The 12,657-nt window shown below is 36.6% G+C and overlaps 1 protein-coding gene across 1 annotated transcript in view; it reads left to right on the top strand.

Annotated features, from left to right (window-relative positions):
- The first annotated feature begins 542 nt into the window (after nucleotides 1-542).
- Nucleotides 543-12,657, top strand: part of SMC3 (structural maintenance of chromosomes 3) — a 56,575-nt gene continuing 44,460 nt past the window's right edge. The window contains exons 1-7 of the mRNA XM_012663928.1: nucleotides 543-685; nucleotides 1,749-1,824; nucleotides 7,102-7,140; nucleotides 8,738-8,805; nucleotides 10,719-10,790; nucleotides 11,189-11,268; nucleotides 11,548-11,626. Coding sequence (XP_012519382.1) covers nucleotides 671-685; nucleotides 1,749-1,824; nucleotides 7,102-7,140; nucleotides 8,738-8,805; nucleotides 10,719-10,790; nucleotides 11,189-11,268; nucleotides 11,548-11,626 — 429 coding nt within the window. The 5' untranslated portion in view covers nucleotides 543-670. The remainder of the gene's footprint in view (nucleotides 686-1,748; nucleotides 1,825-7,101; nucleotides 7,141-8,737; nucleotides 8,806-10,718; nucleotides 10,791-11,188; nucleotides 11,269-11,547; nucleotides 11,627-12,657) is intronic.

Genomic DNA, 12,657 nt, shown 5'->3' with positions numbered 1-12,657 from the left:
CCCTTCAGGGCTGTCCTGCGAGTGGGCGGTTCGCAACCAGTGGGGGGCGTTCTGTGACTGTAAAAGTTCCTAGGGAGAGCAAGAGAGAATAATGGAATAGCAGGGATTCCACACACGGAATTCCAGCCGTCACCAGCATTCCGCGAGCTCCAGAGCAGGCTTTTTTAAACAGGAGTCCGCTTTTTCACACTGCGCGGGACCACGTGGCCGCCGGCCAGCTCAGCTACTGGCCCTCAGAGTCTCACACTTGGCTTTGGCGCCGAACCTTTCCCCCCTTGTGGACGCGACCATTAGCTACGGGCTCGGAGGTAGTATGGGCCAACCTTACGGTCAAGGCTTCTCCGAGTGAAGCTTCCGACTAAGATTCGGAAAGGGTTAGCTACAGAGTTCCAGAATGAAATGAAATCCACCTAACAACCCTGTAGAAGACCTGTTTTGCCCGGAAGAGAGAGCAGGCCTGAACCTGACTCCCCCTACGCCCTGATGGGGCTGCGAAGATGGTTCCGTCAAAGGCGCGGACTCCGCCTCCACGGGCGCCGCCATTTTGTTTGGCTGGAGCTGAGCGAGCGGCGCTTTGGGGGAGGGGTCTCGTAGGCGCCTCACCTGACCCTGTGGCCGCGCTGTTGCTGCTCCGGGGGAAGGTCTTCTACCCGGCTAGGGGCGCGGAGCCATGTACATAAAGCAGGTAAGGCTTTTGCGCCCCTCCCATCCCTCGTGGGCCGGTGAGGACCACTCCTTGAGGCTGGGGTGTTGCAGCGCGACCCGCGGCCTTTCACCTCTCCGCACGGGGTGGACCAGGGCTGGACTGGGGCCTGTGGGGGCGGGGAAGACCCTGGGCTCGCTAGCGCCCGGGCTGCAGGGGCCGCTGAGAATTGGGGCGCTGCTCTGCAGCTCCGGCCTCCCTGCGTCTGAAGGAGGCAGGACCTTGGAGAGGTGTGGAGGGGCCGGCGGGGCGGGCCTCTTGGAGGCACCGGGCCTTCCCGGGCAGCCCGAGGGGGAGCAGCCGGGGTTCCGGCTGAGGGCTGGCCGGGGGCCGCGCCGGGGGCGGCATCTGGCGGGAAGGGTTGTGCTGTGCTGCAGCTATGGCCTGGCTCCGGCCTTTTGCGTGGGATGTGTGGAAAGGCGGCCTCCCCGGCCCGGGGGCACCCCTTCGGAGCACTGGCTGGGGTGTCAGCTGTAACCCGGGGCCGCTCCCGGATTAACCCGCAGTGTCAAAGGGACCCCCCCCCCCCACTTCTTGCAGAAGGTGTAGCGCCACCTTCTTCAGTTGTTTACTTCTGTCAAAATGGTCTTCCCGCGCTAGAGTCCACCACAAAAATGAGCCCATTCACACAATTTTGGAAGTTTTTCTATTGGATATGTCGGACTGTGAGCACTCCTTCTTTGGAACGTTGACTCTTTCTGGCTGGCCGCTGTGTCTGCCTGCTTGATACACTTGCTGTAGGGCTGCAGCGTTGAGTGTTCCAGTAACCTTTTGCGGCGTTCTTGACTTTGAAAATTCCTTGGGAGGTTACTAACTGTAACTCCTAAGAAAAAAAAACCCAACCCTTCACTGGCAAAAGTTACTGATGAAAGGACTGTTTTTAACAGATTTTTCATCACCGCTTTCTAAAATGAATTTTTCTTATATGCAATTGAAAGTTTTCTATCTTGCGTTAAATGAGAGACAAGAAAGGGAAGAAATGCAAAAGAAAAATGTTAATTTATAAATAATTTCTTTGTGTGTTCTCAAAAATATCTCTTATTAGGTGATTATCCAGGGTTTTCGAAGTTACAGAGATCAAACAATTGTAGATCCCTTCAGTTCAAAACATAATGTTATTGGTAAGTGTTCCCGGTTTACTGGCTCGGATTAACAATCTATACAGATATAAATTCTGCCGATTTGTGTAGAGGCTTAAGGGGGCAAGAATTGTCTTTGAATATTAAGTAAATTTATATTTTCCGTATAACTTCTATGTCTTTTATTGCCTGGTGAATTGCTTATTTTATAAATTTAAAAATGTTGGATAGTACAATCAAACGTTAGTTAAGCATTTTTATTTGGGTAGCGTTGTATGTATGAGAGTGTTTTAATAGCTTTAAGTTTATAGTGAATGACACTAAATTTTGCGTTTGAGTTATTCTGTTTTTCATATATCCAAGTTCAAATGCTCACTATTGCTGTATTTCAAAGATGACCGATCTTTATTTGCAAATTAGTTCTCAGATTTTTTTCCGCCGTCAGTGTCTAACAGCACACAGTGTAGCTTAATTGGAGGAGCATAAATTTTGGAGCATAACAGAATGGGGTTCAAATCCTAGTTCTGGAACATATTCTTTTTCCAACTTTCTGAGAAGTTTTAGTTTTCTCATTTGTAAAGTGGAGATGATACCTGTCTCATAGGGCTGTTGGGAACACTAAATGAGAAAGCATATGTAAGTGTGAGCATAAAGTGTGATGGCCATTAACAATATTTAGTTGTTAATAAATTTTTCAGATTATAATGTCTGTTTTGTGATATAACTAGCAAAAAATTTTTTCTGACATTCTGCTGAATTTTTAAAGGATAGATGAAATAAGTGCTTCTAGACACCAGAGAAACAGATTGCTGTTGAAACAATTTTGCTATTTAGTGTCCTCACTGTGGGATATATTAGTTTGCTAGGGCAGCCATAATAAAATACTGTAGACTGGTGGCTTAAACAACAGATTTATTTTCTCACAGTTCTGGAGGCTAGAAGTCCATGATCATGATACCAGCATGATTAGTTTCTGGTGAGGGCTCTCTTCCTGGCTTATAGATAGCTGCCATCTTGCTGTATGCTTACATGGTCCCACCCTCATGATCTCATCTAACCCTAATTATCTCCCAGAGGCCCCCATCTCCAAATACTATTACCTTGGGGTTTAGGGTGTCAATGTATGAATTTCAGGGGAACACAGTTCAGTCCATATCACAGGGTGAGATTCATATGGAAAATGAGTTAATGGGAAACACTGAATACTAATGTTCCCAGAAGACCTTAGAGAATCACACTTTCTTTATTTTGTATAAAATAAATAAAATTGAGGGCCAGGTTTTCCTTGCAACCTTGTAGTTGGGAATAAAGAAAATGTATTTTATTTTCCCTTGTGTTCTAGCTACTAAACAGTCAGTTAATTACATTGATATAGGGGTAGCTTGATTGTACTGGGTTTTGATCATGTTTTGATCGCAGGTGCTTTCTGATTTTCATCAAAATCTTTAGAAATGCAGAAAAATAAACAATTACTAGATTTATTATTAATTTATTTTTTTAACCAAAGACCATCCTTAATTATAGTATTAGTTCATGGTAACTGCAGCATGAAAGCATTGCTTTTGGGAGGGATTAAAAATTTCCAACTTAACTTTCTCCCAATATAACAACAACCAGTTTATATAAATAAATTTGTTAAAAGGTATAGAGGCTCCTTTTGGGCCTGTCACTAGAAAACTCAAGAATTTAATGAATGATACCAAATGTGCCTATTCTAGAAAAAAGTTGACAAATACATGTCTTGGCTTTGTTGAGAATGTCTTGCTACACAAGATGAGAATGTTTCTACACCAAATGTTGAAGCCGATTAGGCTTTCAGAATCCAAATTGATGGCAGCCACTGATCCTTCATACTGACCATCCTGTGGGGGATGTAGCCTCCTCCTCTTGGGCTAAGCTGGTATTATTTTGTTAACTTACAAGTTAAAAATGGATAAATATCTTAATATTTCAATTGTATAATTTTATAAATGATCTATAAAATGATGACCATTATCATTTAGAGGGATTACATTATGTCTGTAAGGTCTGTCAGGTATCTTTGTTTTAGCTGTTTTACTCTCTTGGTTACAATGTTAGAATTGTTAACAGTCACTGTTACAAAGGAAAATTGTGTAAGTGTTCTTTCTTTTGCTGTAACTAAAACAAATGAACCTAACATGACTTTATTGGTTAAACATGTTTTAAAAACAGGTACCTCAGGAGGGCAAGGTGGCTGATGCCTGTAATCCCAACACTTTGGGGGTGGGAGGATCATTTGAGGCTGGGACTTTGAGACCAGCCTAGACAACATAGTGAGACCCAGTCTCTTAAATAAATAAATTTTGTGTGTGTGTGTGTGTGTATGTGTATATATAGGTACCTTAATAATGTAAAAAAGACCAAAAGTAGTATATACTGAGATTGACCTTAAAAATATCCAGTGAAAGATACTACTTTGATTGTTCAATGATTTCGATCCTTAAAAAAAAAAAAAAATCAAGATTTGAAGGCCAATATCTCTTGTGCTGATATTTGGTATACATACCAAATATATACTTTTTTAACATTTTCCTAGCCTTTTAACAAAATAAATGTTAATTATAGAATATTATGGAAAAGATTCAAAAGGAAGAAAATTAAAATAAATTATAATCCTTCTATTTAGAAATAACTATTCTTAGTAACAGTCTGTACTTGTCTTAACCTTGGTTTCCTAGAAAACAGCAGGCAGGCTTAGCTGCTAAGGCTTTCGTGGGAGGTATAGTCTGAGGGCAAGAATGAGGGGAAAAGCTGGTCACAGTTTCATAAAGAAGACACAGCTGGTTTATGGTCATGTTGGATAACTTCCAGACAAACTTTGTGGACCCACCATGCCTTAGAAAGGTCAGATTGGAAAGGAATGGAGAAGATTTGTCTGCTGGTGCCTGTCTGTCTTTGGTTAAAGTTGACTACATAGGGCATTCCCCCAAGCTTTTGGATTGTGTTGCTCTGGGAATTAACCCCTCTGAAGTAGTCAGGGAGTTGTAGCCTCCTTTGGGTCTTCACAGATCTGACCTGAGTGTACTCCCAGGGTAGGCTGAAACAACCACAGATATTAGGAGACTGAGCCTCTCCACTGATTGGCAGCCAAGGCCTAGGTTGGGACAGGTGAATTTGGGGGCACATATGAACTGTGTCTACCTCAGTACTCCTCTAATGTTTGTATGTATCTGTAAGTTGGCCTTTTTAAATTAAAATGGGCTTATCATATAATGTTGATAATCTGTTTTTTCTCAAACATAAATCTTGAATATCTTTGCTTATTAAATATTCAACATACATTATAACTGCTATATAGTGTTCTACTCTGGGTAGGAGTAATTTTTACAGGGAAATTTGTAAAGTTTCAGGTATTCTGAATAGATTATGGTTTTAACTGTTTATATTCATTCAATGATAAATTATCTTTTTAAATTTTTATTTGGAAATAATTTCAAATTTATAGAAAAGTTGCCCCAATAAGAACTGTAGAGAGAATACTCATACGCTTTACCTAGAATTACATTGTTAACATTTTGCTTTATCATTTGTACTCTCTCCCTCTCTATAGGTGCTTTTTTATTTTTTTTTCTAGAGTAAGTTTTGTACATCATGGTCCTTTGTCTCTGACTTCAATGTGTACCTTCTAAGTATAGGGATATTATCTTACGTAATCACAGTACAACAACACTAATAATCTGTCCATTTTGCAGTTATGGTAACTGACCCAGAAATGTTCTTTATACTATCTTTTTTCCCTCCAGTACTGGATCTAATTTAGGATCAGGTATTGCATTTAGTTATCATGTCTCTTTAGTCTCCTTTAATGTGGATCATTTTTACAGCTTTTCTTTGTCTTTTACAACATTGTTATTTTTAAAAAATAGTATGTAAGCGATGTATCCTTTTGAGGCTATCACATCTGGAGGCACATGAGGTCCATCTACCTCTTAACTGATGATGTTACTTTTTATCACCCAGTCAAGGTGGTATCCAGTGTTTCCACTGTATAATTACTGGTTTTTCCCCTTGCAGCTAATAAATGATATGGGGAGATAACTTTGAGACCATGCAAATATTGTGCTCTTTATCATACTTACCCCCTAAATTTAGCATCTGTTGATGACTCTTGCTTTTATTCTGATGGTTACAAAATCATGATTTTTTCATTTCCAGCACTTTTTTCACATTTACTTGACACTTGGTATTCTCCTGTAAGCAAGAGTCCTCCCTCCTTATTTATTTGTCTTTTTGTTATCAGTATGGACTCATGGATTATTCCCCCCACCAATAATTTATAATTTATCTAGTCATTTTGGTACTAAGATTGCCCTAGATTTAACCAGTGAAAGCCTCCTTCAAGCTGGCTCTCGTGTTTATTATATGCCTTTCTTAAGTACTCCTTTACTTTTTGGCATAGAGTGAATGACCTTTTTGGGATTTACTTCCCATAAAAAGTGATAACTTTGGGGCTAATTTGCTCAGGATGTTTTGGTTCAAGATTGAGAGATTGACGTAGTTATTTATCACTCTTAACATTGAACATTTCTAGCCGGGCATGGTGGTGCATGCCTGTAGTGTCCCAGCTACTCAGGAGGCTGAAGCAGGAGGATCTGTTGAGCCCAGAAGTTTGAGATTGCCGTGAGCTAGGCTGATGCCACGGCACTCTAGCCCGGGCAACAGAGCAAGACTCTGTTTCAACAAACAAACAAAAACACTGAACTTTTCACTAAACAAATAAACGAATTAAATCAAAAGCTTTGATATCCTTTTATGTGTAGAATTGCTTATATCTAAATTTAGGTAGTAAAAAATGTACCTTATAATCGTCCATACTTTTGTGGTTCTGAGAGACTATATGTGATAGGTAGGGTTGATTGTAAACAGTTTAACATGAGGACAGTTTGAGAATTTAAGACGATTAAGTATTTCAGAATGTTAGCAATATATGAATCTTTAAATTGTTAAAAAAATAGTGTATGTAATTAAAATAGGATTCTACATCCATTGTAATGATTGTAAATTATGAAAGCCAGGTTTTTAAAATTCCTATTAGTTTTAAACTTCTGGGAAAGAGCAAAAGAATTAACAGTGAAATACCTTTAAAGGAAAAACTATCTGTAATTTTTTATACTCATTTAGTGGTTAAAGCTTTTTTGTTTATTGGGGCTTTTTTTGTTCAATGTTTTGTTGTATTTAGCTTTGAATATTGAGATGTATTAGAAAATGGGATTTTAAAATGAGTACTTTAAAAAATTTAAAGAGTTTTATTTTTATTGGTTTTATGTGAAATAACTTGTACTTTTTGAAATTTTATAGTGGGCAGAAATGGATCTGGAAAAAGTAACTTTTTTTATGGTAGGTATTGTTTTTTTGAATTCTAAATGTATAGACCTAGGTATCTTAAGATAATTTATTAAAATCACTGGTTTTCTGAGGTTATGTCTGCATGAAACCCAATACAGGGTTGCATTTTAGTATAGCGGATTTAGAGTGTGAGAATCTAAGTCCTACTCTCTACCCAGTGACTAATTAGCTATGTTAGACTGGGCAAAACACTTAACTTCTCAAATTGTTCTTTTCATTTTAAAAATGGAGATGTTTGCCCTGTCTACCTTAGATGGGTCCTGAAAATCAAGTGAGGTAATCCACATGAAAGTGCTTTTTAAACTCGAATGCAGTTTATAAATGTTATAAATGTATATGTTAAAAATATATATAAATGCAATAGAATAGTTAGTATTGTTTTGGAAAATGGTTCATCTTTCAGTTTCACCTTTTAAAAAATGTTTTCTAAGCTTATAAAGGATTGAGGAGTATAAAAAACTCGAGGCTCAACACACAGTATTATCAGTTTGAAGAGAGTAAATAGAGCTTTGAAAATTCTCTCCAAAGATAAAATGCATTTAAGTATAATAATGCCTCTTAAATCCTTTGGGAAGGAAAACCTTTTAGCGAAATTAGACTATGCAAGGAATAGGTTGAAAAATGTGAACTCCTTAGTTGGGTAATGCTTGAGGGAAAGGGGTAGTACACTGGTTTAGTAAGAACAAAGGTTCTCTCTCTTCCATGCCAACAAATCTGAAGGGTACTTTATACCCTGTATATCCTATAGTGGTTGCAATTTAGAAATAGCAAGACAGTGGATTGGAGCGGAAATATTTCAGAATCTCGGGGAGAGGGGTAGGGGATGAGAGCAATTTGAATCTCCTCCTCCCCACAAAATCCCTATGATTATGAGAGACAACTACTTCCTACCCCCAGCATACCCGTTAATGCTCACTTGCACGTACTCACACTCCACCCCACCCATACAGAATGTCAAAGGTCTCTTGGGTGGATTGGCACCAGAACAGCTGAGCAAAGAAGTCCATTTCTTGGGCAGGATGATCCAGTTAGGCACTCTGTATGGGAGTAGGAATGGCTCTTTACAGAAGGTAAGGACAGTAATAAGCAGCATAGTAGAAGTTGAGAATCTGAAACATTTCCCTGTATTTCCTTAGTTTTATTTCTTTTGACAAAATATCCAATTAAGTATATTGTTAGAATACATCTTATTTTGTTAAAAAAGATTTTAATTAATACAGTTGTGTCTAGTGGAGAAGACAAGCAAATATACTGTTAATCTAACCAGTCAGTATAGATTTTGGTCAAGACGTAGACCTTAGTTTCGTTTGTCTCTTTTCTTGTACCAAAACGTTTTCTCTTTATTTTCTTACCTTAAATGTTTCAGTGAAAACCTCTCAGTGTTTTTCTTATATCATCATTTCCTGCTTGATTAGTTTGATGTGCAGGCAAATTTTCTACGTTCTTTTCATCTACATGAAATAGGTAATTACTTTATTTGCATTGTTTGTTACCTGATATACTGTATTCTGTTAAGCTATGGGAAGTTATGAATAAGTCGTAAATCCTTTTTTAGACTCAACTAATAGTTATGTTTTTGTATTTGTAGCAATTCAGTTTGTTCTCAGTGATGAATTTAGTCATCTTCGTCCAGAACAGCGATTGGCTTTGTTGCATGTGAGTGAGACTGCTTTAAGACATTATTGATATTATATGCTTTTAAAAAATACATTGTTAATCCTGGTTAAAAAAAATTATTTGTCCAAGTTTCAGATTCTCTGTATACATAACAGTTTATTTCTTAAGTGTACTATTCTGCTGTGAAATTTAGCCCAATGTATTAATGGCAGATAAAGGCCTAATTTTTATACAATGAGTAGGAGAAAATTGTAGGACTTGCCTATATATGGGTATATCTGTCGTATAAATTTCTTAAAGGATGTGTTCTGGTAAGGTTTAGGAAGCAGGTTTGCTGAGGAGAGAGAAGAGTTTGAAATTGGAGATTAGGAGCTTACAAATGCAGAACAAGAAGTTAATTGGTAGCATAGAGAAACAATCATTACAAACTAAACAACAAAAAAGTTGTCTGTTTTATTTTTAGCCATATTTGTACTTAGATGGTAACATCATTTTCCAGTATGAAGAACAGTACAAATAAATGCTCCTTGACTTACAGTGAGGCTATGTCCCAACAAACCCATTGTAAATTGAAAATACCATAAAGTTGCACATGGATTTAATACACCTAACCTACTGAACATCATAGCCTAGCCTACCTTAAACATGCTCAGACACTTATATTGGCGTACAGTTGGGCAGAAACATCTAACACAAAGCCTATTTTATGATAAAATGTTGAATATCTCATTTATTGACTACTGTACTGAAAGTGAAAAACAGAATGCTTGTATGGGTACTCAAAGTATGGTTTCCACTGAATGTAAACTGCTTTCACACCATCCTTAGGGTGAACCATACTAACTCAGGGACCATCTGTAAATTTACAGTAATGCAAGTTGTTAGAATTTTTTATTAATCATGAATAATGAACTAACATAAGTTTAGGATAAAAAATTATAAGAGGTAGCCAGGCATGGTGGCATGTGCCTGCAGTCCCAGCCGCTCAGGAAGCTGAGGTAGGAGGATTGCTTGAGGCCACAGTGCACTATGATTGTGTCTGTGAATAGCCATTGCACTGCAGTCTGGGCAACATAGACCTCGTCTCTGAAAAACAAATTATCAAAGGCTATAATAAAATAATATAATATATCTTCTTTCTGGTTTGAATATTGCTTATAATTAATTTTAAGACCAGAAAATGAGATTCTTCAATATATCCTAATATGGTGTTTCTTACACATAGGAAGTTCTTTTTGTTTAACTATTATCTTTTTTTCCCCCTCCTTCAGTTTGTATTTGTAGCCCAGTAATCAGGATCGATTCCCTACAGAAAAATTCTTTTTAGGTTTCTCAGATGAGCATTAAAAGAATTAATAACCTCTTTAGTTCTTCATTGTATTGAACCACTATATACTAACAGTTTTTAGAATCTGGAAACTATCTAGACTTGGTACGTAGTTGTCATGTCATAAATTGTTCTAAATGTGACACATGTTAAATGTGTATATTTCTATAACATTTAAAACCATATAGACTGTTTCAAATTAAATGTTAAAACGGATTTCCAGTAATTATCACATAATTTCTTAGAGTTCCTTTCCAGCATTAAGATGATACTGTAAGAGAAAAGCCTCACGGAGTTTTAGATACTGGCAAACAGGTATAATTAGGTGGCCCCAGTCTTGTGGTATAAAAAAGTGATCTGCAGAATAAAGTGTAAGTATACGTACCTTTGACATCTTTTGCATAGTTCTTATTTTTTATTCAGAATCAAAAGCTATTTAGGTTGAAAAGTTTTCTTATCCTAATCCAACGTCTCTGCTGTTTTGGCAAGAGGGGAATATATATACTGGTGTTATAGAAATTTTTCTGTTGAATCAGGCTTGTTACCTTGCATTAGACTTTAAAAATGTTTGAAGAATATGAATGTAACACTTAAATGACAAATTTCTCATTTTTCTTATTTTTAGGAGGGTACTGGCCCTCGTGTTATTTCTGCTTTTGTGGAGATTATTTTTGATAATTCAGACAACCGGTTACCAGTAAGTAACTTTTTCTCCTTTTTTTTTTTTTTTTTTTTTAAGTAATGATGTTGAGAATTTTATTGATGTATTAATAGCTAATTTTTTTCATACTTTGAAGCATTTATAGCTCTAGTTAAGCTTTTATAATTTTTAGTTTATGTTAAAATAATTATATAGTTTACATACTGATTTTGTTTTAAAATTATGATGAATATTCTGGCCAACAACAAATGAGAATGTGTGGTCTGTTGCAAAGAAATGTCTTTATCATGAGTATTCATAGCATTATCTTTGGTGAGATAATTGAAATTTTAAAATAAATAGTATGGTCAAGGACTTTAAAATGACCTTAACTAAAAGTGTTGTAGTAATACTTCCCTATTAAATTAACTTTGGGCTTTTACATTTTTTCTTAGATCGATAAAGAGGAAGTTTCACTTCGAAGAGTTATTGGTGCCAAAAAGGATCAGTATTTCTTAGACAAGAAGATGGTCACGTAAGTATTTTTCTTTAAATTTACAATTTCTTTACAAAAGAATACAGTAATTCTTCTATTTGCCTCATATGTGAGATATACTTGCCTCATATTCAGCAAATCAATATTTAGAACATAAACACAAGAATCAGAGGGTTCTCTGAGGCTCGTAGAACAGATGATTTAATTGCTGTTCTGTACTTCCTAATGCTACTTAACCCAGGTGCTACTCATTGTTTGCTTATTGTTGGCTGCTTTAAAATTATTTATCTGAAAAATAATTTTAATGTTTATCAACAGGAAAAATGATGTGATGAACCTCCTTGAAAGTGCTGGTTTTTCTCGAAGCAATCCTTATTATATTGTTAAACAAGGAAAGGTAAAACAATTGTATGTCCTTTTGTTTGTTTTTTTAGAATTTGTTTTCTGAATAATTCTTCACTTAAATGATGAATTTGGTTTATTGATTCTAGTGGTTAAGCTGAAGCAAAAGTGGACCTTACAGTTTTTTATTTTTATTGATTTATTTTGTATGGAAATTTATTATATTTTACATGGATCCAAAGTACAAAATAGATCCATTGCCATATTGGGATAGAAGTATTTAATAGGTTAAGTGGATCTTGTTTTCTTAGTGACCTATATTACTTACTGAGGTGCACTGTCTTGGAAGACATTATTGGCTTATAGAAATTGCAGCGATCATACTTAGGAATATCGTAGAAATTGTATAAAAGTGATACTTGAAAAAATTACTTTCTGAAGTTAATATGCTTTATTACTCAGTTTATCACAGAATTAAAGTATTGAAAAGCTTACATTACTAGAAATCTACCAACATACTGCATATTATTTCCGTTACGAAGGTTGTATTTTTTTATATTTTTTAGCAGCTAAACTATAAACTTTAGCTGATTGTTCTGCTGCTTCCTAATACTTTCAACTATGTCTAAGATAATTTCTTCTCATAACTTATCCTGTAATGTCCTGATAATATTGTATAGCGTGTTTTTTTTGGACTGGGGAAAATTCTTAAAGATATCCACTAGTTACTTTATACTGTAGGTTTTTTAAGGTACATGTTGGAAAGCTAGCATTCAAAGGAAGTGATTACAAGAGTGTGGAGTTTCAGTTTTGGAAAACGTGGTACTGGAAGAACAAGTTTTCAAAAAGGCTGTCTTCACTATTTGTGGGAGAGAAATTCCTTAAAACAGAGGCTAATTTGAAAGCAGTTATCTGAGTCCCGTCCCCACCAAACATAGTCCCTTTTACTTCATTTCAGTTTCTGCCCATATGTCATTTTAGATAAGCCATCCATGGCTACCTTCTATAAAAACATTGCCTCCCCTCCAACCCTGTATGCTTTATTTCCTTAATCTGTTTTATTTTTCGTTCTTTTTTTTTTTTTTT

This window comes from Propithecus coquereli, unplaced genomic scaffold, assembly GCF_000956105.1.
Source record: "Propithecus coquereli isolate 6110/MARCELLA unplaced genomic scaffold, Pcoq_1.0 Scaffold84, whole genome shotgun sequence".
Classification (NCBI taxonomy): Eukaryota; Metazoa; Chordata; class Mammalia; order Primates; family Indriidae; genus Propithecus; species Propithecus coquereli.
The sequence above is the reverse complement of the archived record's forward strand: the minus strand, read 5'-3'. Positions and strand labels throughout refer to the sequence as shown.